General features: G+C 42.3%; 1 protein-coding gene across 3 annotated transcripts in view; it reads left to right on the plus strand.

Moving 5' to 3' along the window:
• ST6GALNAC5 (ST6 N-acetylgalactosaminide alpha-2,6-sialyltransferase 5) overlaps positions 1-24225 on the plus strand; it is a 180260-nt gene that overhangs the window by 151336 nt on the left and 4699 nt on the right. The window contains exons 3-5 of one of the 3 annotated variants that reach the window (XM_039474331.2): positions 4603-5012; positions 10729-10836; positions 14501-24224. In XM_039474331.2, the coding sequence (XP_039330265.1) occupies positions 4603-5012; positions 10729-10836; positions 14501-14504 (522 nt within the window). In that variant the 3' untranslated portion in view covers positions 14505-24224. Of the gene's footprint in view, positions 1-4602; positions 5013-10728; positions 10837-14500; position 24225 lie in introns of those variants that run through there. The other 2 variants (XM_010347405.3, XM_010347411.3) reach the window with 2 other exon arrangements.

Raw genomic sequence — 24225 nt, forward strand, 5'->3', positions numbered from 1 at the left:
GGGAGCATGCTTTTCTCAGAGGACTGTACCAAATCATGAGAAACAGGGTCACACAATTTGTCCAATTTTCTGTCATTCTGCCTCTAAGATATCATTAGTCCCGCTGAATACAGGAAACAGATATCATTTTGTCCTTTGGAAATGGATCAGCCTTTAGTACATACTCTTCTCAGCTACTGGAATTGTAACATTATGTTTAGAACAGCTAATGTCATTTTATTGGCACATCTTACCAAAAGCACCTAAGGCATAATTCAGAGTTCGATCTTTTTTGCATTGTTTGATGCATCTGCACAACTCAAAGAATGGGAGTCAGAGTCCGAGGCAATCAATACCAGAGCTCAGGCAGGTAGCAGAAATCATGAAGGTGGCTTTTTGGGACTGGGTCGACCTGGCATGTTCCAGTGGTGCCCAGTAATCACAGAGGATCAGTATGGCAAGGGCAGGAAACGTGGTCTTCTCTGAAAAGGTCTTCAACTGGCCTTCTGTGAGCAAAGAAAAAGAGAGCACCAGGTCCTTGGAAGGTCCCTAAGGCGATGTGTGGTTCACCTGCCGGCCAGTCTCTGTTTTGAGAATCGAAGCAGAATAACTAATTAAGGGGAAAGAGCTGCTTCTGGGACCTTTCTTCAGAATGTTTTCCCTTGTAATAATGACTATAATAAAATTACAGATCAAACCGGAAAATTCAGGATAATTCTAGGTGAGCGTGATGAGAAAAAGCAGCTTCCCATGGCCTTAGGGTCCACTGGGATGAACTTACAAAGTAACCTTATTAAGCAAATGTGCTGAGTTACACAGAACCTCGGGGCTGTATTAAGTCCTCAGTGAAGGTCTTTAGAATGAATGAACAAATCAGCGTTGTCTGCCCACAAGTATTTGGTGTCAAAGTCAGTCCTGCCATGCTCGGCCATCAACCCTCTATCAACAATGCAGTCATCTGTGGTCTCTACTTCCGAAATCCAACTACAATCAGACTCTGTCACTTCCATTCAGCTGAGACTATTTTGACCAAAGTCATCAAATCCAAAGCACACTTCCCAAGTCTGGTTTTACTTGTCCTATGACACTGTTGAATACTTGCTCCTTTTTAAAATGGCCTCTTCTGCCGGTTTCTACTACATAATCCTTTCCTGGTTGTTCTCCCACCTCTCTGGCTCTTCTGGATAAGCTGAAATATTCCCTCATCTTTGGTCCTGTGGCCCCTTGTGCCTAATTGCATTAATAGCTCTTACAGCACAGTCCTGTCATGGTTTATCTCGGGGTACCCTCAACCTGGACTGTATGATCTTTTATTGTGTTATTAAGGTTGGTGCAAACATAATTGTGATTTTGGCCATTACTTTTTTTTTTTTTTGAGACAGAGTTTCACTCTTGTTATCCAGGCTGGAGTGCAATGGCGCGATCTTGGCTCACCGCAACCTCCACCTCCTGGGCTCAGGCAATTCTCCTGCCTCAGCCTCCTAAGTAGCTGGGATTACAGGCACGCACCATCACGCCCAGCTAGTTTTTTGTATTTTTAGTAGAGACGGGGTTTCACCATGTTGACCAGGATGGTCTCAATCTCTCGACCTCATGATCCACCAGCCTCAGCCTCCCAAAGTGCTGGGATTACAGGCTTGAGCCACCGCGCCCGGCCGATTTTGGCCATTACTTTTAATGGCAAATAGTTTTGCACTAACCTTGTATCTGTAGCACCAGGTTCAGTGTCTGGTCCATAATAGGAACTCCACCATTGAATACATTATCATGGAACGCTTCCCTCTTCATCATTTATGTATGAGATGTGCAGGTAAAATAACGGAAAGGAAAGTTAAGAATTGCCTCCATTTTTGGCCACTGAAATTGCCTCTCATCCCAACGGTTTGCCCAGGGATTCAGGATTCCTTACTCCAGGTTCTAGTAGTTTTCTGAGGGGAATAGGGACCACTTTCTGGACATCTGGAATGTGGCTCTTCCTGAAGAAGATTAGGTCTCAACCACATTTCAGCATCATATACTTAATGTTCTAGTTAGGTGAATCTATTTCCAGTGATCCTCCAAGGAATGGAGGTATTTGGTAGATGATTCTTGTCATTTTACTGCATCCACTGAGCCCAGGGCCCTCAGAGTGGTAACAACACTACTGACTGAAAAATAGCATCGCTGTGTTTCTAGCGGGGAGGAAAGAGGCAATGAGGTAAGAAAATATCCATGACGCTTATTCTGCTTGTTCTACTGCACAGTGTTGGCATAATGCTTAATCCCTTTGTCTCTGCAGTCGGGTTTCTTGGGTTCTAATTTCTGTACTGCCACCTCCTTACAGTGTGATCTTGAGCAAATTGTTTCGTTTTTCTCTCCTTCAATATTCTCATTTGTAAAATGGGAGTGATAATATAGTATCTTAGAGTATTATTTGAAGGATTAATGCAATTATATTTATAAAAAATCAGAACAGTTGTCAGTAAGGAGCGCTCAGTAAATATTAGCTGATTGGCCACTGGTTTCCTTTGTGCTACAACCTTGTTCCTTTCCACAGCTTTGCTGTGCTCTAAACAGCTCCCTTACTCAGGCTTCGGCAGTGCCTCCTCTCTTCATAGTGGGTCACACTGTATGGTCCTCCTTTACTGACCCCTGTCCCTCACTAAAGTGTAAGTTTTCAAGGCCGTTTTCCCCATTTTTTGCATTCTGATTGCCTGTCACAGTGCCTGTCACATAAGAGTAATTAGACCTTAGGGGAAAGATGAGAATTTGCAATGGTTGAATCTCCATTTCATAAGCCCTGCATCTATTACAGACCCAGAGTGTTCAGTGCTGATTTGATGAGTACTTCTTGTACAATGTGCTCCACACTGATCAATAATCCTAATAGCACCTATCATTTATTGAATGATCACTGTGACAATCCTATGCTAAAGGTTCAACCACATGCAGTTGCTCTTTTTATATGCCAAATATTGGTAGTTTCAAAGGGCTCAACCTAATATTGTATGTATCTTAATTATTTTTATTCTACCAAAGTAGAATGAGGTTTCAGCCTCAGTTAGAGATGAGAAAACTGAGACTTGTGGAGGTTAGTGACTTGCCAGGGTCCCATAGCTAGTAAATGGTGGAAGCAAGGCTGGGCCCATCCTGTTACATCCCAGAGCTGATGCTTTGAGGCACCACATGGCGAGGGAAGCTGGCTGCCCTCAGGTGCTCTCACTGTAGTTCTGAAGACAGCCATGTCTCAGGAAACTGCCAAAGTAAATATAAACCTGAATATATGCATACTAAATTGGATGCAATTTCTGGAGACAGCACAGAAAGCTGGCGTGTCCTGTTCAAAGTTAACAGAGAAGAAGGGTGTAAGCTCTCGGGAAAATCTAACAATGCAACATCCCTTCAGAACATCTTGATTGTTATTTTTTTGTACACTTGTTGGCCTTGGCTTTGAGCCCTAATGACACTATCTTTAGAGAGCCACTAGAAATATTGCTCTTTAAACATGAACATGGGAATGTTTAATTTGTTAGGGCATGGATGTTTTGAAAGCAAATCATTGATTTGGGGCATTGAACCAAGCACTGCCATTGGAATTGTCTCTGGTAAACACCATGTCCTGGTCAGAACTTCGCCGGGATGTGTGTTCACTGCAGATGAGAGAAGGACCTAGGCCCTGCAATTCCTGGATGGGGTCCGTGGCGAGAAAAAGTCCTAATTGTCATTTCAAAATTATGGCCTCTAAGGGGTTACAATCAGCATGTCATTTCCTATATGATGCTTAGATGATGTTTATTTAGGATAAACATATTGGTACAGCATCCAAGAATTTTATCAATGTTTAACTTTCAATAAGAGCATCATGGCCAGGTGCGGTGGCTCATGCCTGTAATGCCAGGACTTTGGGAGGCCGAGGCGGGCAGATCACGAGGTCAAGAGATCGAGACCATCCTGGCCAACATGGTGAAACCCATCGCTACTCTAAAAGTACAAAAAATTAGCCGGGTGTGGTGGTGTGCTACTGTAGTCCCAGCTACTCGGGAGGCTGAGGCAGGAGAATTGCTTGAAACCATAAAATGGAAGTTCTAGTGAGCCAGGATGGCGCCACTGAACTCCAGCCTGGTGATAGAGTGAGATTCTGTCCCCCCAAAAAAAGCATCATAACTAGTGTCACAGCAATTTGCAGGATAATCTTTGCTTCCACTTGGGAATAACTTTGGATTCAAAAATACCTAGTTTTGAAAGCTGAAAGCACAACTTTATTACTTGCTAGGAATAAAGGGCAACTTCAGACAAATTTCTTAGCATCTCTAAGCTTGAGTATCTTCATCTGTAAAATGACCATGAGAGCAACCTTGCTAGGCTGAAGTGTTAATTTGATTATTTAATATCAGTAAAGCCCTTAGTCCAGCATCTGACAGGTCAGTGCTAGCTCCCTTTTGCTCTTGTCAGGTGTTCCCTGTCACCCATTTAGAAGAGTACGCAAGGGTCTATAAAGTAATAGCAGAAGGATATACTCTGACATGATGGGAAGCAGAGGAGAGATGGGTGCCCTCCTCCCAAGGCAGGGAAGTAACCTGCTGGTGATGCCGAGTGAGTTAAGCCCTTTGCCCCTGACAGTGACCTTCTCCCCCTGCCTTTCAGCCCCTGAAAATGCACTGCAGGGACTGTGCCCTGGTGACCAGCTCAGGGCATCTTCTGCACAGTCGGCAAGGCTCCCAGATTGACCAGACAGAGTGTGTCATCCGCATGAATGACGCCCCCACACGCAGCTATGGGCGCGACGTGGGCAATCGCACCAGCCTGAGGGTCATCGCGCATTCCAGCATCCAGAGGATCCTCCGCAACCGCCACGACCTGCTCAACGTAAGCCAGGGCACCGTGTTCATCTTCTGGGGCCCCAGCAGCTACATGCGGCGGGACGGCAAGGGGCAGGTCTACAACAACCTGCAGCTCCTGAGCCAGGTGCTGCCCCGGCTGAAGGCCTTCATGATTACTCGTCACAAGATGCTGCAGTTCGATGAGCTCTTCAAGCAGGAGACTGGCAAAGACAGGTACAAAGTCACAGGGAAGAAGATGCAGGGGAGGGTAAGGATAAGTCATTGTTGGCTGACTCACCCGAATCAAAGCTTTCGCTACGGGTGTTTGTTGTGGGCTCCACTGCTCATGTCATTGCTGGAGTTCACTCGCAGGGGCCTCTGCGTGAGTGGGCGGCTCAAGCCGACTTTGCAAGGCAAAGTGAAAAGAAGCATGGAGATAATTATATGAATATCACAGGGCCGAATCCTTAGTTTTGAGGAAGAGGCTACACAGCTACTGGCCGTCATGGGTTAAAAGCACAATATAACAGCTTTATTGCATTTCGGTTTACTTACATGAACACTCACCAAAACAAAACAAAAAAAAGTGTATGGGCTTATTTTTCCCATTCAAAGGCAAACATTTATTTAGTCAACCAATATTTATTGAGTGCCTACTACTTGCTCAGCACGGTGCTTGGCAGTGGGGAAACAAACAGAAGAGCCCACTCTCCAACTATATCAAGTCTTGGACATTTATCAAGTAGTAGCCAGTGGACTGAGTGTCCTGTGAGGAAAGAAAATGGTGCTGTAGACGGGCCATGGGCCCTCGCCCACGGAAACCCAAACTGTTAGCTACAACTCCATATTAAGACATGAAATCAATGTAGTGAGGCACTGAAAGATATTTTTTTCTAAAGTAATAGGAAGAGTGGGATAAAATGGAATAGAATAGAATAGAAAAGACATTATCAGCATTCATCCCACATAGTAAGTTAGGCAAGGTATTGTTTCATGAAACTTTTATTTCAGTTTGATAGAGATGGAGATAGATGGATAAGGATTTCTTCTCAAAGTGATGAAAATGTTCTGAAAGTAGTGGTGATGGCTGCACAATCCATTAATGTAAAATAAATATCACTGAATTATACACTTTAAAAAATGAAATTAAAACTGCGTGCGTGTGTGTGTGTGTGAATCATGATGCAAAAATGTATTTTTCCTTATAGGCTGAAAAATTTTGGAATATACTGGTCTGGGAGACGAGCAAAATGCTTTTGCAAAAAGATGAATATAAGCTGAGACCCAGGGCAATAAGTTTTGGAGAAAGTTTCTCCCTCCTGGGAGCGGGAGGGAGAAACTTCCGTGGAGGTCCAGGGAATCCGATGTGAGAGAACATGCAGGGGATTGGAGAAAAGCCCCCTGTGGCTGCCATCAGGAGAACTGGGGGCTGAGAGTGACACAAGGTGAAGAAGAGAAATGAAGGGATGTGAGCTGGGCAAATCTAGGTGGAGAAAGGACTATGAAGCATCAAGGACCACAGTATAGTATAGTCCAATATCCAGCTCTGAATTGGAACTCTGGCTCTGTCACTCTCTAGTTGTGTGAACCTAGACAAGTTATCTAACCTTTTAGAGACTCGGTGACCTTATGTGTGAAAAGAGGATAGTGACTACCAATCACTGGACGGACAGGTCTAATAATCAAATTGCCTCATTTCCTTAATTCTAAAACCTGTACTGTTACGCATTTATGATGTAATTTACCCTTCTTACAAAAACTGTTACTGAGTCAATTGCTTATCTTTAAACTAAAGGGGAGCCAGACTTAGTGGTGCATGCCTATAATCCCTGCTACTCGGGAGGCTGAGGCAGGAGGATGGCTTCAGCCCAGGAGTTCAAATTTAGTGTGAGCAACATAGCAAGACCCCATCTCATAAAAAAATTCAAATAAAATGATATGATAAGTGCAGGAAAGAATATAAAGCAATAAATCCATTCTTTGGCTAGCAGCTCATTATTAGAGAGTAGTCTCAAAGAAAGACTTAAGTCCAGTGTCCCCAAATTCTTTGTGTGGAAGAGCTAAGTAGCTTTTAAGTCCTCAAAACCTTGTGACTAGTCCAGGGCTGGCCCACACAGGAGGCATGGGCCTGGTGGAGGAAGGAGGAAGAGCTGGCTGTTGGCACCGTGGCCTTCTTCCCTGGACACCCCAGCAGGGTGGGTAGGGTAACCCATGGGTAACCCAGCCAGCAGATCACATTGAGAATTCCAATCATCATCGCCACCTGCCACAAAATCCAGTCATGCATTGGCCCTTTGCAACTCACAAATAAGAGAGACTGTCTGTCACTCGTTTGAAAGTGTTATTTAATCAAGAAAAGATTTTAAAAGGAATCAAGAAAGAGGGGAGTTATTTACTTTTATTTTTTACTCATTGGAAAATTTGAAATAAGTAGAAACTGTCTCAACAGAAAACACTTCTCTCTTTTTAGTTTAATGGCTGTTTGCTAAATAAGTATTCCTAAAACACTGCAGCAGTGTTAGTTACTAAGAATAATTGAACAATTTTCTGGACTCCTTAAGAAATCATTTTTAAGCTGATAAGTTAGATACTAAGTCATCAGACCCCTTGGCCACTCAGTATCTTTAGAAACCTGTCTCACATGAAGGCATATCCTGCTCACTAAATTCACTAAATTCTGACCAATGAGAAGCTTTTTCTCACCAGGTCTTTCTTCTTGGTCGTCCTGGCTGGTAAGGATGGAGCCAAAGCTTTGTGGAGTGGCTGCTGGGCCTCTTTCCACAGATATCCATCTGCCAGGGTTCACATAGCCCCTACTCAGAGGAATCATACTTACGAACATGGAGGATGCCAAAGTACATGGCCGCTTCCAGACACTTTGTGCCTCTTGCCTTTGGGAAACAGTCTTAAAGAAGCCAATACTCTATTAACTTAATACTCTTAACTTGTAGCCTACTCCAAGCTGAAAGAAACAAGTCAAAAAAAAAATTGGCCTTCAGTACAAAACTATTGCTGTAAATTAAAACATAAAACATTTAGGGTATAACGATATTTCTCAATGTATGCTTTTCTTGAAATCCAACAAAACAGTCACATATATTGATGATATATAAAATGTAGAATATCTAACTTGCGATTTCATGATCAGGACTTTCGTTTTGGGCTAACATTTTGAAGAAATGGGATCATTTAATAGATTATGATTGATAGCAGTTTCACCCTCCTTAAAAGTGGAGAAAAAATGGCTCAGGAACAATCTGCAATTAAGAAGCATGACAAATGACATAGATGGCCAAGTGGTATTCTTTGATATTAAAAAGTAACTGTACTTGAAAATAACTTTATAATTGAATAAGGGTACATTAAGAAAATATGATTCAGAACCAATATTATAGTAATTAGATAAAGGAAGCATAAATGAAATAACTGCAGGAAGAATATTTCCGTAGAGATTATAAATGAGATTCTGGTGGAGCAGAAAGGCCCTTAATTGTAATTTAGTGTGCACTATAGAATTATCAGCTCAATGTGTTACTTCATCATATAAAAGAATATCTGATAATTTTCCCTAATAAGCATATGACAGCTCTTCATATTCTTTCATTATAGCTGATTAAGTGTAAAAACAGTAGATATTCCTTTGTTAGAAAAAGAGTTCAACAAAGAATTTTAGAAAGACAGAACAAAGTGTTGCATTTCTACAGCACATGGCCCCAAAAGGTTGTTATTTAGAAGTCTGGGGAATTTTAAGTGGCACTTTAAAGAACTCTTCACTTTAGTTTCTTCAGTCCTCCACCTTGCATTCTCCCCATTTTACCCACAAAGCCTTTTCCTGTGCAGTCATATCCTCCTGTATTCAGGCTGTGGCTTATGATCTCTACTATATCACACAAAACAGAACCAGAGTGATGGGAGAGCTTCTGCCCCCGGATAAATCCCCCTTTGGTGTGCCCAATCGCTCTGAAAGCAGAGGGAATATACGTGTGATTCCCAGATCAGTCTCCTGAAACCGTGAGTGAGCTGTCATCCTTTTCCTGGGTTCCACATCCTCCCAGTTATTCACTCACCCAGGTTAGGTCTAGAACACGTGGCCAATGCATTGTCATGGCGCATAGGTGAAAACAGCCTCTAACTTAAGAAAAGCCACTTCCTCTTTTTACTCTTTGTCATTCAGTCAGCTCTTCTCCATCCCAGTTCCTTCAGTCTCAAATGTCTTAAGACTATATAGCCTCAGTGAGAAAGAAGGAAAAGTGTTAATAACTATATAGGCCGAAGGCTTCTGAATGTCATAATTCCTGCCCTGACTACTGATGGTGGCCCCTATACAGCCATCAGTAGCAGAGTGTTGGAAGAATTTTCTTCATGGGTGCTAAAAAGCACCGAAAGGAATGGTAAAATTATTTACCTTGTTTGCTCAACCTAGCAACTAAAAGAGGAGGAAGAGCTGTCAATATGTCAACATACCAAGCTTGGTGCTTTTCATGCATGCTTGCTATTTGGCTCTCAACTAGCCCAGGGGACAGAGATTCCTATGCCTGCTTTATAGATAAGAAATGAAGGGTCAGAGATCAACAGTAACTTGCCTCAGGTCATCCAGCTGGTTATGATAGAAACAGGTAAGATTCAGTCCATGTTATTCCCATCTTTAGGAGCTTTTAAATATACTTCCTGGGATTATTACTAGGTCAAAATATAATAGAATAGGGGAATGAATGAGCAAAGTGCTTAAGAAAAATTAGAAAGTTGAAGCCATGATCCTCACAGATGACCAAGTCACCCATGCCTGTCAAGTATTGGACAAAATGAAGGATTCCTTAAAAATGTCCTCTCTCTCTCTCTCTCTCTCTCTCTCTCTCTCTCGGTCCTTATATGAAATGGAAATAATGACACAAACTGATTGACAGAAGGTTTTCCTTCTTCTCAAGGATGGGTGCTACACAGTGCAAGTAGAAAAGGCTTTCTGCACCTCTGTTATGCACATCACAAATGGTGCTACGGCTGGGCAAAGTCAGACAGTCTGACCTTGGGGATAAGGTGTTTGAAACTGGCTAATGAGGCATGCCATAAGCACTGAAGGAAAAGTAAAAGCAGCAACCCCCGAAGAATTGAAATTAATATCCACAGCAGTGTAGCATGGTAAGCCAAGTCATTCTCGCAGGGTCAAATTAGACCTTAGTGTTATGTCCCCACAGTTATCCTAAGACATAGCATATGGTAGAGGCTCATTACCGATGTCTGAATGGGAAAATTAATGAATGGTGGAGTGCACCAGTTCATTCCTTAAATTTTGTCAATTTCTGGTCTTCTAATAAAAATTCTCTGATATGTAAAATAAAGCAAATATTCAGTTAAATATAAGGATTCCTGTGGCTCTTTTCCTCTGGTCAGTAGCACATACCCAAGGGAGTGTACTCTTATGGAAAGACATTCAATCAAGATGTTGGTGTCAGTCTACTTGAAGGCAAGCTTTCACCCTAAGTTCAATCAACCAATTGATTAATAGATAGATAAATGCACATGCATGTTTATTTATATTTAATAAGCTACCTATTATCTAGTCTGTTTGGGGAATGAGGAGAATTTGTAGCTAGTCAAGTGTTCTCTTTAAGAAAGAGCTGTTAAACAGGGACTGTAACAAGAAATTGAGTTGTGGTAACATACACTTAAACATTGAAATACTGATCATCATCTTTGATGATGCAGAAGTCCCTTGAGCATCTTTTATTGTCACAAATTCAACATGAGCATTAACATCAATTCTGATTGTACTGTAGAATATGGTGACATTAGCAAGAGATGTCAATTTGGTAAAGTTCCAAATATTTACCAAATGGAGGGAGAGAGGGGGAGACTCTGTTTATAGTAACCCTTACTCCAGAAAGAATTAAAGATGGTAGTGGGTATAATGGTTACTTTACCAGCTTGCAGACTTAATTATTGTTCCTTCCAGGAAGATATCCAACACTTGGCTCAGCACTGGCTGGTTCACAATGACAATTGCACTGGAGCTCTGTGACAGGATCAATGTTTATGGCATGGTGCCCCCAGACTTCTGCAGGTAGGATTTATTCTGCAAGTGTAAATCATCAGCTGTGTTGTGCAGGGTTTATAAATATCAGATTCTGAATATCAACCATGAAACATGTCTAACTGTCTTCTTGAAGCAATTAATTAGCATGTCCCAAGTTCTCATTCTAGAAACAACAAACAGCATTTAATTATGTGAGATAAAATATTGAAGGTTTTTGTTTGTACTGCTGGAGAATAAATCCATCGTGTGGGCTTCATTTGTCCTCTGAATATTTATCAGCCAAAAGTAATGCAATAATTGGCATAATATTAATGATGAACAAGCATTAAGAAATATTAGTTTTACTCTCATTTCAAAGGAATGTGATAATTTTTTAATGAATTAAAGAGAGCAATTCCTTTGACAGTGAGGCCTTTTTTCTAAAATTAAAATATTCCTCTGAGCCTCCCTCCCTTGCCACGTCAGTGGCCTGGGCTTACACTTCTGAGGCCAAAAGCACTGGCATAATTAATCTGAGGTACGCTTTAAAGGGAACGTGCAACGTCCCTGTTGCCACCTTAACTTTCCTCCTGGCATGTGCTCAGGCAGAGTTCAGGGTATACCACAGATGCACTCAGCAATATTCAGGGCCTGATTTTTGGAAGCCTGCTTGAAAACTCACCTGTAATTTAAAATAGGGAGGCCGAAAGTTCCAGAAAGTACCCTAGTTTTTGGGAATGCCTGATGGCCTGCACGTGGCCTCAATCCCAATCTTCAAATGGCAAAACCTGGGGTGGGGGACATTTTAAACTTCCTCCTTAAAATGTGTGCTTACTTATACTTTCTGGTGTTTTATTTGTTTATTTCTTCTTAGAATGTCTTTAAGGCCATGAGTATTTAGACAAAAGCTGCAAATTTGGAGGTTGAAAGCAAAGACGAGAAACAGCGTGTAATCATGTGATTACCATTTTGCCACTCTTCTCTCTTTTTAACCCAAAGATTTAACACAGCAATAATACTAACTGATAGGGAAGAGTCAGGCCACAGAGGAGGAGAGGTACAGACAGAGCAGGACTTGGACTACAGGTCAGGGTCAAAAACGCTGGGGCTAGGCTGCACAGGTGTAAAACCTGGCCTGGTCACTTACCCACCTAGTAAGACCTTGAACAAGTCACTTAGTGTCTCTGAGTCTCAGCTTCCTCATCCATAGAAGTAGATGTGATAATAACAGACTCTGCCTCAAAGGGCTATAGGCAGACTAAATAAGCTAATACATGTGAAATGCTTGGAACAGCACACAGTAAGTACATGGTAAACACAAGGCAAGTTAGCTGGGATCCTCACCCACTGCTGCCTCACTTAATTCACTGGCCCTATGTCCCTGTTTAACAATCTGTGTGCAAGTGAGTAGAATGGCATAAAAAAGCAAACTGCCTCCTCAAACCAACAGGCTAACAGAGACAGTGAGAATGGCACTTATGGGCGTGCAAAGAGCCATCAAAGTTGATGGTTATACAGCAGATAATTATGCAATATTGCCATTAGGATGCCAGAAAGAAAAAGCATGAATAAATTGAAATGTTAATGACTTCAAGTGTTCAAGGAAATATTCCACTTATTATGGAAAACAAATGAAAGGCAAGTTAACCTGTCATTTCTCTTACTCAGAGTTAGTTCATCACAGCTTCATGTACAGTAGGATGGAAACAATTTATGGAAAATACTCACAAAGAAATTAAGATAATGTCAATGCATTATATATTGCCACTGGCTCCGGGTTTCTGTTCCTAAGCTCTCATACCCAAAGGTTTGATAGTTGTTTGCATAAGATGGTTTCAGCAAGAACTCTTCGAAAGGACCCCTACGCCCGAGTTCTGTCAGAGAAGTGGAGTGACGTCTGGAGGGAAGGTTCAGGGCTGGAAAGAGCATCCTGCTCAGTCATAAAGTCTGTTTAAGGAAGGGTAAGAAGGAAGACCAGGAGTGGCACAGATGCATTCCCAAGTTCCGTTCATCTGCATTTCCAGTCCACCAGGCATCCAGTTTCAAATTGCGGGGCCTTGAGCCTTGTTTTCCTTGTTTGTAAAATGGGAATAAGAAAGTAAGAAGAAGAACAAGCAGGTCATGGTGAGAATTAAATGAGATAATAGATGTAGAGTGTTGGATGCAGTACCTAGCCCATAGTATTCAGGAAAGAGTGTCAATTTCGTTAATTTTAATAAAACATGTAAAATAATTTATATTATTAATATTATCCCAAGCACTAGAGATTTGCTCTGAAATATACCAAGAATTTTGAGTGGGAGGCTGGGCATGGTGGTTCACAACTGTAATCCCAGCACTTCAGGAGGCTGAGGCGAACAAATTACTTGAGCTCAGGAGTTTGAGAGCAGTCTGGCCAACATGGTGAAACCCTGTCTTTACAAAAAATACAAAAATTGGCTGGGTATGATGGTGCGCACCTGTAATCCTAGCTACTCAGGTGGCTGAGGCACGAGAATTGCTTGAACCTGGGAGGCGAAGGTTGCAGTGAGCTGAGATTGTTCACTGCCCTCCAGCCTGGGCGTCAAGATTGTCTCAAAAAAAAAAAAGGAATTTTAAGGGGGGTTCAAAGAAGAGGACACAGCTTCTTGCCTCCTGGAGGCTTGTCGTAAGCCTTATGCTTGCCAAAATATAAAGAACACAGCAAAGCCACTTACCATGTTACTATAAAAGGAGGCAGCTTTGCAATCTTCATTTAAGAGTTAAATAAGTTTGTAAACAGCATCTTCCTCGCCACCAGAGAATGAAAAAGAAACTGGTATGGTAGTCTGCTACTAGTCTGACCATTTCCTCTTTAATCTTTATTTTGAAAGAAGCAAAGAATTATTAGGGGCTGAAAACATGGTGCATATATCATGAGCTCCATGGCATAAGGAGGTAAGCTATCACCAGGGCCAAAAATGGCTGTGGATGGTTTTGTAAGGTGGCAGCACTCACACAGGTTGGGCGTACTGGAATATAGCCTCCCTGAGGGCAGAGATCTGTGTGTTTAGTTCAGCATTGGAGGCCTAGAACACAGGACAGCAGATACTTACTCTACTAGTGTATGGCAGACACTTCATAAATATCAAGGGAATGAATGGCTCTGTCCTCTACTCTCTGTAGTGCTGTAGTAAACGGTGTTGTGTATGGATAAAAATAACCATTTCTGCATCTCAGAAGCCGTGACCTTGAGAAAGTTACTTGACCTCACTGAGCCGTAGTGACTGACATTGGGCAAGTTATCTAATGCTCCATCTCAGAAGCCTCACTTGCAGAATGGTGATGAGGATTATCATATCTCTTGCATTGAGAGCTTATATGATAATTCTATGAAGTCATAGATGAGGAATGCTTAGCAAAGTCCCAGGGTCTCTTCAGTACATAGAAAGTTATGAGGTGAAAGGATTCACTGATATGCAAGTTGGTGAATTTTACAAAATTGGCATTATGTGGCCACCAGCTCCTTGCAGGACATCTCATGGGCTGCTCAAAGTGTGCCTAGCCTTTCTATAGCTTCCCTAAAGTTCCCAGTGTCTCACTGCAATGAAGAGCTAGCCACATGGAGCCAGGTTTCAGCAAATAAAGAGAGCCAACTGTTCACTTTGGGCAAATTAACCATTTCAGACCATAAGGCACAATTAGTACTCTCAAAAAAGTCACTAAATAAATCACAAGCCTTTTATTCATTCAGCTAACTCGTGCTGGGCACCAGGGAGCTAATCGGAGATGAATGAGACAGGGTCTCTGCCTTCAGTCGCCGGGGACTCACTTGACCACAATTCAGTCATGAGGTACAGAAGGTGACTCAAGATGCCTGTGGGAGAAAATGTTCACTCTCCGCTTGTCAGCAGCATCTGACCCACTGAGCTTTATTGGACCATCTGTCTCCAACGTTCGAACTGGACTCAGAGAAGTCCTCACATTCCTCTGATTCTATCAGGTGGCACAGAGACAAGGAGCCAGGACAACAGGAATATTGGACCTTTCCACCCCACTTGGTCAGGGGCAGACCCACTTGGATCTGTTTTGCTTATGGACTATTGTATAAGATTTCTTTTTGACAAAAGATCCCCTGACAAATAAGAACTTTAAAAATCCCTGGTCTAAGACACAACCCTGCTGCTTTCCAATCTAAATCAAACTCTTTCACACTTTCCAGGATAGTTGAATCATCATCTTTGTATTATCCCAAAGAGAATGTCAACTGTCATATGCATGGTGTGATGGAGGGGAGGCAGGAGGAGAGAGAAAAGGGCTCAATTATATCTTAGGGAGCAAACAGCCAAGCAATCCATGAGTGCCTGATCTCCAAGGGCAGGGGTGGGTAGCCTGGAGAGTCATTTCCCATCAGCTGTCCTGGAGGTCTGCACCTTCTCATCTCACCCAAAGGGCCTGAGTTACTTCTAGGAGTCATTCATCAGCAAGAAAACTTCTAGCACCCCCAAAAAGTATTAAGCCCATGAACTTTTTAGGAAGAAAGATAGCATCACACTCATATTTAAATCCACAAATGTGGTGGACATATAAATGGCCATGGTGGCAGATGATGGACATCTCTCATCAAAGATTGGACAGACTCTAACTGACTCAAAGTCATTTGAATGGCATGCAGCATCTTTCCTCTGGCACTGCGATAGCCTCCTGAACTTTTCTCTCCAACTGTCATCTTTTTCCTCTCCAAACATGACTGTGCCTTGTTAGATGACAAATCTGACTCTGGGGAGTCACTTAAAACTCATCAGTCACTTCCCAAACTTTCTGAGCAGAGTTCACACTCTCTAGCTTAGCACACAAGACCTTCAGGATAGGGCTTCTGCATACCACATTAGTCACATCTTCTCTACTGACACAGATTTATGTGATTATTTGTTTATTCACCCTTACTGAAAAACTTATAAAGGAACTCACTCTGCAGACACCTGTTCCTATGCCCTCAGTTTGCACTGCCCATCTTCTACTTCCTTAAGCTGGCTGGTTTCCTGCTAGCTCTTTCCTAATAACATTAATGGCTGATACTTGTTATGTACATACCTCATGCTGGCTCTGCGCTTAACATGAACACATGCATTCTTTCCTTGAGACTTACAATAATCTTATGCGGTAAGCATCATTAATATCACCATTTTACATACAATGCCTAAGGATGTGAAACAGCAGCCCATGGTCATACAGCAGATGAATAACAGAGCTGGGATTTGAATGCTGTCTCCAGGGCTCACGAGCCAATGCACTTTATTTATGTTTTTTTATTGCACTTTAGGTTCTAGGGTACATGTGAAGAACATGCAGGATTGTCACATAGGTACATACATGGCAATGTAGTTTGCTGCCTCCATTCCCATCACCTATATCTGGCATTTCTTGCCATATTATCCCTCCCAAACTCCCTACTCCCCACTGTCTCTCCCCTATTCCCCGGCAACAGACCCCAGTGTGTGACGCTTCCCTCCCTGTGTCCATGTGATCTCACCTATGAGTGAGAACATGTGGTGTTTGATTTTCTGTTCTTGTGTCAGTTTGCTGAGAATAATGTTTGCAGATTCGTCCATGTCCCTACAAAGGACACAAACTCATGGTTTTTTTATGGCTACATAGTATTCCATGGCGCTCTTAATCCTTCAGTTTACCATTTCAGATACAGCAGCCCTTCCTCCTCAGCTCTCCCTAGCCTCCTGTCTAAGTCAGACCTACTGAGCCCACTGGGCATCCCTCTACCTCTGCCCTGCCCCACCTCACTGATTGGTTTACCCATCTCCTTTGTTTGACTCTAGGCTCCTTAAGAGGAGGGCCCTGTCTCTATCCATATTTGTATCATTAGCATTTGTCACTGTGTCTGGTATAGAGTGTATTTTCAGTATAGATTAATTCAATGATAAACAAAAATAAGCCCTGTCCATGAACGTGTTTAGGCGATGGATTCTAAACATTATTACTGCAAGACCAAAAGTGCCAGAGACATCAAAACTATAATTAGCAAATTCAGATTTTGAGGGGGCCCCAGAAGTCAATGGTGCCCACCTTGTTTTATTCTTAGCAAGGGCCAGCTCTGAGTACTCAAAGAGAGGCTCTGGCATTAGCCCCTACCCTGCCTATATCACCAGACTTCAGGCACATCAAAGTTCAGAAAGCTGGAGAAAATTAATGCCATGTTGCACTAGAGACAGCATCAAAATATATTATTCTGTGGACAGTGGACTCTTAAATCATGCCGTATCCGTACTGCAAGCCAAATCCATTCTCTCTAGATGGCCCATAAATTGCGTGAAAAGATCTGTTGTTGTTGCTTTCCAAACTAAGTTGTGGTGAGTATTTAATCTCATTTCCATTGTAAATTATTTGTGATAATAATGGGCCAATCATTTAAATTCTATGTAATAATCTTATTTCTGGTCATACTTAGCACATTATCAAGTTTACAACTTTCTGTTACCCATCATTTCTTGAGTATTAATTAGCGAGGTAATGATTCAGAGTGATCACTGTCACGGAACTAAATTAATATCTCATCTGTAATGTGAAGGACATCTCAAAGGTATCGTGAATATCAGAGAGTTGATGCTGCTAGAATTATTAGCTAGTGAACATTAATAAAGCTGCCAGCCTAACAGGGAAAGTTCTTACTTGGCGACAGTCCACCAGGTAAAATCGGAAGCTTACTTACAGAAGACGGGTGTGGAATGGTAATGCCGCCCATGCGGTTTACGTTTTATGAAGTAGACTTAAAATGTATGGTTGTATTTCTTCCAGGGTGAGGGTGGGGCTTGGGTGACTCACTGTGGCTCTGTGTTTCATGAAGGGTGGGCAGCTACAGGCTCCTGGTGCTCCATGCTTCCAGACACACAGTGCTGTGGTGCTCCATGCTCCCAGACGCACAGTGCTATTCCATAGGCTTCCAAGGCATACAGCTCTTTTCCCCCAAAAGAAGATCCAAGGATCAGAAATCAAGGCAGCAGAATAAGCGTGGCTCAGTGCACCTCCAGGACTGCAGCAGACGCATGGGAAGAACCGCTGCAGAAGTGTTGTCTTCTGAATGTCTCACAGTGTCACCAAAGCCCCCAGTGCAAGCCAACTGCCGACCAACCTAGAGACTTCACAGCTGTTAATTCAACTCTATTCTCTCTATTCTTCAAACGTTTCCTGAGTGCCTACTATATGCCAGGTACCACACCAAGAATAGAAATGTGTTTAAAGAGAGTGTCTAAGAGTTCTAGAGAGAGGCAAAGCCATCATTCTTTCCTCAGGCATTTGCAGCCTTCTGCACAGTTCAGCCCCAGACTCAGTGGGCGGGGTCAATGTAGATCATACTATAGGGGAGAAAAAGTAATTTCTTTTCCTCACCTATCACAGGTTCTTTGCCGAGACTCCTATGACAAAAGACAGATTAACAAGAGAAAAGCATACACATTTATTTAATATAAATTTTCTATGACACCAGAGCCTTCAGAAATGAAAAGCCAAAGAAACAGGAAGACCTCCATATTTTATGCCAAGTTTGATGAGGAGGTGGATAGTTGTGAAGAGGTAGGATTGGACAAAGAAGTTGTATTCTAACGGTAATAAACCAGGGTGGGTGGGGGTCTGTTTGTTCAGATTCTTTTGGCATTTCGGTGTCTTTGAGGATAAGGATGTTCTTTTCCTCCAGGTATAGGTAAGGTGACCTGCTTTAGAGGAGGGCACAGAAATCTTTTATGACCCGTGTCAGGGGAGAAGAGTGAAGGGAGGGTGGCAGTGATCTCCCTGCTTCTATTGTTTCCTCAAATGCCAAGTTACCATATTTTGGAGCAGCATGACCTGAACCTCATCAGTACCCAGAAATGAAAGTGTCTTCCCTTGCTTGTTAGAGTTACGAAGTTTTTTTCCGTTGTAAAGCTTAGCTTTAGAAGAGTCAAAAAAATGGAGCATTACAAACCCCTGCTGCCATCAGCACTGATGGGCAGAACTGTACATGAGCACAAGGCCTCTGCGTATTGGCCTGAGCAGCTCGCGAGTACCACACGTGGGACTCCTCTGTAGCAAGAGCTCAGAGGAAAGCGTCAAGGACAAGCTGTTTTCAACCACATGCTGTTAATGCCAGCGAAACCTGGGTGCCGTTAGTACAGAAATCCCACCTGGAGGACAGGAGTTTTTCCAAGACACAGAATCTCACTTCTAAGAGTACAGGGTCTGGAGTCAACTGGCTTTGGTCCAAACCTTGGCTGCAAAACTTCGTTTTTCTGTGCATGAGTTTCCTCATCCCTAAAGTCGGGGTGCTAAGAGTAGCTGTCTGCTATCGTTTGGATATATTTTGTTTATTCCCACCAAATCTCATGTTGACATTTGATCCCCAGTGTTGGAGGTGGGGCCTAGTGGCAGGTGCTTGAGTCATGGGAGGTGGGGGGCAGAACACTTACGAATAGATTAGTGCCAACCCTGGAGCGGGGTATGAGTGGGTTCTCACTCTCTTTGCCCCCAACAGATCTAGTTGTTAAAAAGAGCCTGGCACCTCTCCTCCTTGCTTCTCCCCCTCTCACCTTGTGACCTCTGCACATGCCACTCCCTTCACTTTCTGCTCTGAGTGGAAGCAGCCCAAGACTCTCCCAGATGCCCAATCTTGAACTTTTCCAGCAGCCGTCAGAATCATGAGCCAAATAAACCTTTTTTCTTTATAAAATACCAGGACTTGGTTATTCTTTTATAGCGATACAAAATGGACTGACACTCTCTTATAGGGTTATTGTGAGGACTAAATCAGTTAGTATACATGGAGTGCTGAGCACTGTTCTCTGAGCTGAAATGCTCAAACCCAGCAGGTTGGATGGAAAACAAGTGAGGCTGTGTGCTGAAAGCCAGGCAGGGGACTGTATCCCTGGGTGTCAGATGCTTCCTATCAAAGGGGAGCTGCAATCATTGCCTCAGAGGGCTGATGGGGATGTAAAGGAGGTCACATCAGTTAAGCACTGAGGCTGAGCAGGTACTTAGAAAATCAGTTGTCTCAAACTTGGTTGCATATTAGAATCTCAATGAGCTTTCTACCATTAGAATCTTCTAAGAAGCTTTGTTCTTATGATATATATTACTTTAAAATATATGTTTATTTTGTTTTAAATAATTTTAGAGTTACAGAAAGGTTGCAAAAATAGTACTTTATCCAGCTTCCCCAATGCAGATTTGCATTCCTACAGTCCAATTATCAAAAGCAAGAAATTAGCATCAGAACAATGCTCAGCTAAACTACAGTCATTATTGAGATTTTACCAGTTTCTCTACAATGTTCTTTATCTCCTCCAAGAAGGAATCCAGGTTCCCTTTGCATTTATTTATCAGGTGTCCTTAGTCTCTAAGTCCATGGTAGTTCCTCAGGCTTTCCCTACCTTTCATGACACTTTTGATGAGTACTAATCAGGTATTTCATAGAATGTTCCTCACTTGGGGTTTATCTGGTATTTTCCTGTGCCTAGATTGAGGTTATGCTTTACTGGGAAGGATACCACTGAAGCCATAGGCCCTTCTCAGAATCTCATAACAGGAAAGATGTGACATCCATATGTCCTATTACTGGCAATGTTAACCTTAATCACTTGGTTAAGGTGGTGTCTGCTAGGTTTACACATTGTAAAGCTATTGCTTTTCTCTTTGTCATTAAGAAATAACTGGGGAGAGATACTTTAAGTTTATATAGATAACCTGTTTCTCTTCATCTGTATCCTCATTAATGTTCCTTTCACTGGTGCGTCTTGCCTGCGACAGTTACCACACCATTCTGAGGATGGTTTCCTATTCCCTCATTCTTTCTACGTGGCTTTATTGGAATTTTTCTGTAATGAAATGCTGTTTCTTCTCCTCCATTTATTTATTTATTTATTTATTTATTCAGTTATTTCTTGAAATCATCATGGACTCATGGGTATTTATTTTATTGGTTTTATAATCCAATACTCACATTGTTTATTTTGGTTCAAACCTAAGACACTTTCTAAAATACCTGTGCCTGAGTTCCTTTCCAAGTCATCTGAACCAGAGTCTATGGAGGTGGAGCTCAGGTATGTCTTTAAAGTTCCCCAAGTGCACTAAAGGTTAGTTCCCTCACCCTCCCCACCTGCTTCCTCTAAAAAGAAAAAACATCTTCGTCACATCCTTCTTCAGGGCTTGTTCTCAAACTGGCTGTCAGAGTGTGGATGGCAGGCCGCAGCCCCTTGGGGAACTGGCTTTGTGGTCATCTCCATCCCTGCCTCCCAGCCCACATGCCCTTTCCTTCAGCTTACCAGGCCCACAGTGGGAACTTGAGCACCAGAATCTCTTTTACTTCTTCTTCCTCATGTGGAAATTCTGCTGATGATTATTGTAGTTTCACCGAGGTCAGGGTGAAGGAAGAAAAAAGTAGGGCAGCCTTTATAAAGTCACATTTAAGAAAAGACCCAAGGAAGCATGACCTTCTGCTAGGAGTGTCTTTCTAAATGGCATAGTGAATTCCAGCTGATGGCAGTCTCATAGCTGGGAGAGGTGTTCCTGCAGGTTCCAGCTCTGCCTTCTGAGTCCCACAAAGCACTTTTTTGCTGCTTGGACAGAGTTTTAACATGTGGAAACAACCCGCTTATACGCATAACTTATCTTGACACCTCTGAAATCACAGTGACCAAATATGTAAATTTAATTCTTTTTTTAGGAGATCAATATAGAGTCAGATAAGTTTTTTTCCAAAGCGATGGTCTTCCTGAATACGGAAATTGATCCTATAGCATCTTTAGCTGGTTTCCAATTACCCTCTACTCCTACGTGCCAAATCAATCTTGCGATATTTTTAGAAACCTAACTGTTTCTTTAGTCAGATTGATGCCAATAAAATGTCCAAAAGTTAGATGAATCTGATTTAAAACCTGATTTGTGATGGAATAAAAGCTTAACCCCAAGTATACCATGGCAACATGAACTCGGCATGGCTCCCCCAAATTATGTCATATGAATATGGGAAGATTTGTCTCACAGGCTTTTATTTTTTTCTTTATAATGGTCAGCTCCAACCTGAATTTTTCTTAGCATGCATTTTCTGTATTGAAAACGCCTTCTATTGAAATTTTAATGGGATTCCAATTTCTAGAGTAAGTAAAGTAATAAAATCTGCAATAACTAGACAAGAAAGGATCCAGTGTTTCACTATAGAACATAGAGATACTTCCAAGGCAGGCATATTAGAGATGCGAAGTGTTAATTCAGCATAGCATCCAAGCCAGGATATGGGATGTTTAGATGCTGCATGACAAAAATAAATCTCTCTTCCTGGAAGAACTTTAACCTAAGAGGAGAAACAGCTCAAAGGTTTATTGTTGTCAGAGCCACAAACATGACACCCCTCTTGATAAAAGACTTCGATCCCTGACCCCAGTAAAGTTGCTACTCTAAAAGCCATTTGTGTATTGATCTCCTCTGAAGAAAACAAACAGGTATCTAGCAGGATGCACATCCTTGGGAAACCAAGTTATTATATTTAGAGGAGAGCCCAAGTGACCAGAGTGGGAACCCAGGGGCATCAGGCTCTGAAAGGTGATTTGCAAGATGCTGAGAAGCCTGGGCCTTTTCCCTTCTTAGTCTCTGCAACAAGGCCAGTTGCTGAGCACAGCTCAAATTAGGAAAGTACGTCTGCCAGGAAACCCTGACTAATCTCACTGTTTATTCTCCAAAAGACAGAAGAGGTGGGGTGGACTGGCCTATCGTAGAAACCAGTCTGAGACCAAGACTCTTTCATGAGTAAATATTTTATTAGCCCTAAAACAAAGGTAACTGCCACCCCCACATGTTAACCCTGTGCATGCCACCTTGAAGAAGTGAGCCAGTATTTCCTGTTCAAAGCTGAGACAGAGCTATGGGCAGAAAAACACTATGAGACTTTCAGGTTAGCAAGCAAAGACTGAGAATGTAGAGTTTCTGGACTAAAAGACTAGACTTTGAGTATATAGGCCATCTGAACCACCAAAAAAAAAATTGTGGCCTCTTGTTTGCTGTCTTCCTTTTTCTCCCATAGGTTGAAACTAGGATCAACAATTTTCCATACCTGCTAGGGACAAGCCACTTCAGAAAACCCACTGGGCTTAAGCTGACCCCTTCCCCGACTCTGATTGCTCTGCAGCTGCATTTCTGAACCCTACCTAGGCGCCACGGAAAGGCTGCCAGACGTGCTACAAAGATGCAAAGCCTGATTACAGCATCCGGGCAGGTCGGGCAGCTGGAGGGAGGACAGGGAAAACAAATGTTTGTTATCCATACTGGTAAATTCCTGTTTGACACATTCTGTAAAAAATCCTGGCTTCTCTCTCTTTTTTTAAAAACTGCCGCCACAAAAGTCACAGGATGATGTATTGTAAATCTGTTACAAGTTGACAAACTATCTCTGTGCCTGTTACCAGCGGATAGATGATCTCAATCCTGAAACTCCCTTATGCCCCTGTCACCCCATATAAACCCCTCATTTTGTAAGCTTGGGGCTGCCTCCTCTGATTGTTCCGGAGCAGCCGGGCAGGTTAATAAAACTTGCTTGCCTGACTTTGGGTCTATTCTCCTTTCTCTCAGCTACCCTTACAATACCCACAGAAGAAAATGTCTTTAGAAGTTTGCCGTTTAGCTGCTAATTCCATATAAATTTCTTTCACCAACAGAATTTTAAAAATTATTTATTGAGCACCTACCAGGCATTGTTCTAGGAATAAGACAAAGCACTGTCCTCATGAACAGCCAATAAACAAGTAAACAAAAATTTCAGAGAGCAATTGATGCTACAAAAGAAAATGAACTCTAGTGAGATGAAGTGAGGGGAGCAAGTGTCAGGTAAGACCTCTCAAAGAAGGATATTATTTGAGCTGATACGCAATGGTAAGGAGTGAACACAGAGAGAGTATTCCAGACAAGTGACCGCCATCAAGTGCAAAGGCCCTGAGGTAGGGATGAGCTTAGTAGAGTTGACCAGAAAGGCCAGTATGGTGGGAACGTAGGGAACAAGGCTGGATGGATTAGGAGAGGACTCAGAAGAGGAGGCAATGCTCTCTGTGCAACTGGAAGCCTCTGGAGGGCTTGGGGTTGGAGTGGGGAATGGGAGTAATGTATTTTGTTTTGGTAATATCTCTACAGCTGCTTGTGATAAATAGACTGTAAGAAGAGTGGAAACAATACTGTTGTTGTGACTTATTAATATGTAAGATCTGAATCTGGGGAGACTGAACATTCTGCAGCTCATTTTCAATCTCTTTGATGAAAACGATGGCCACTGATTTTATTTCACAACCTCAAAACCTCTCCACTTCCTTATCGTGTAATCAGAAAAACCATTTGCTAAAGCTCATTTAACTAGAAAATACACTTTATGTTTATCAACTTATTTAAGATAACATCTTACTTCAATCAGTTAAAGGGAAATTTTTTTTTGCTTTAATCAGCTGTCTCAATTTCCTC

The sequence above is a fragment of the Saimiri boliviensis genome, chromosome 11 (assembly GCF_048565385.1).
Source record: "Saimiri boliviensis isolate mSaiBol1 chromosome 11, mSaiBol1.pri, whole genome shotgun sequence".
In the NCBI taxonomy this organism is placed as follows: domain Eukaryota; kingdom Metazoa; phylum Chordata; class Mammalia; order Primates; family Cebidae; genus Saimiri; species Saimiri boliviensis.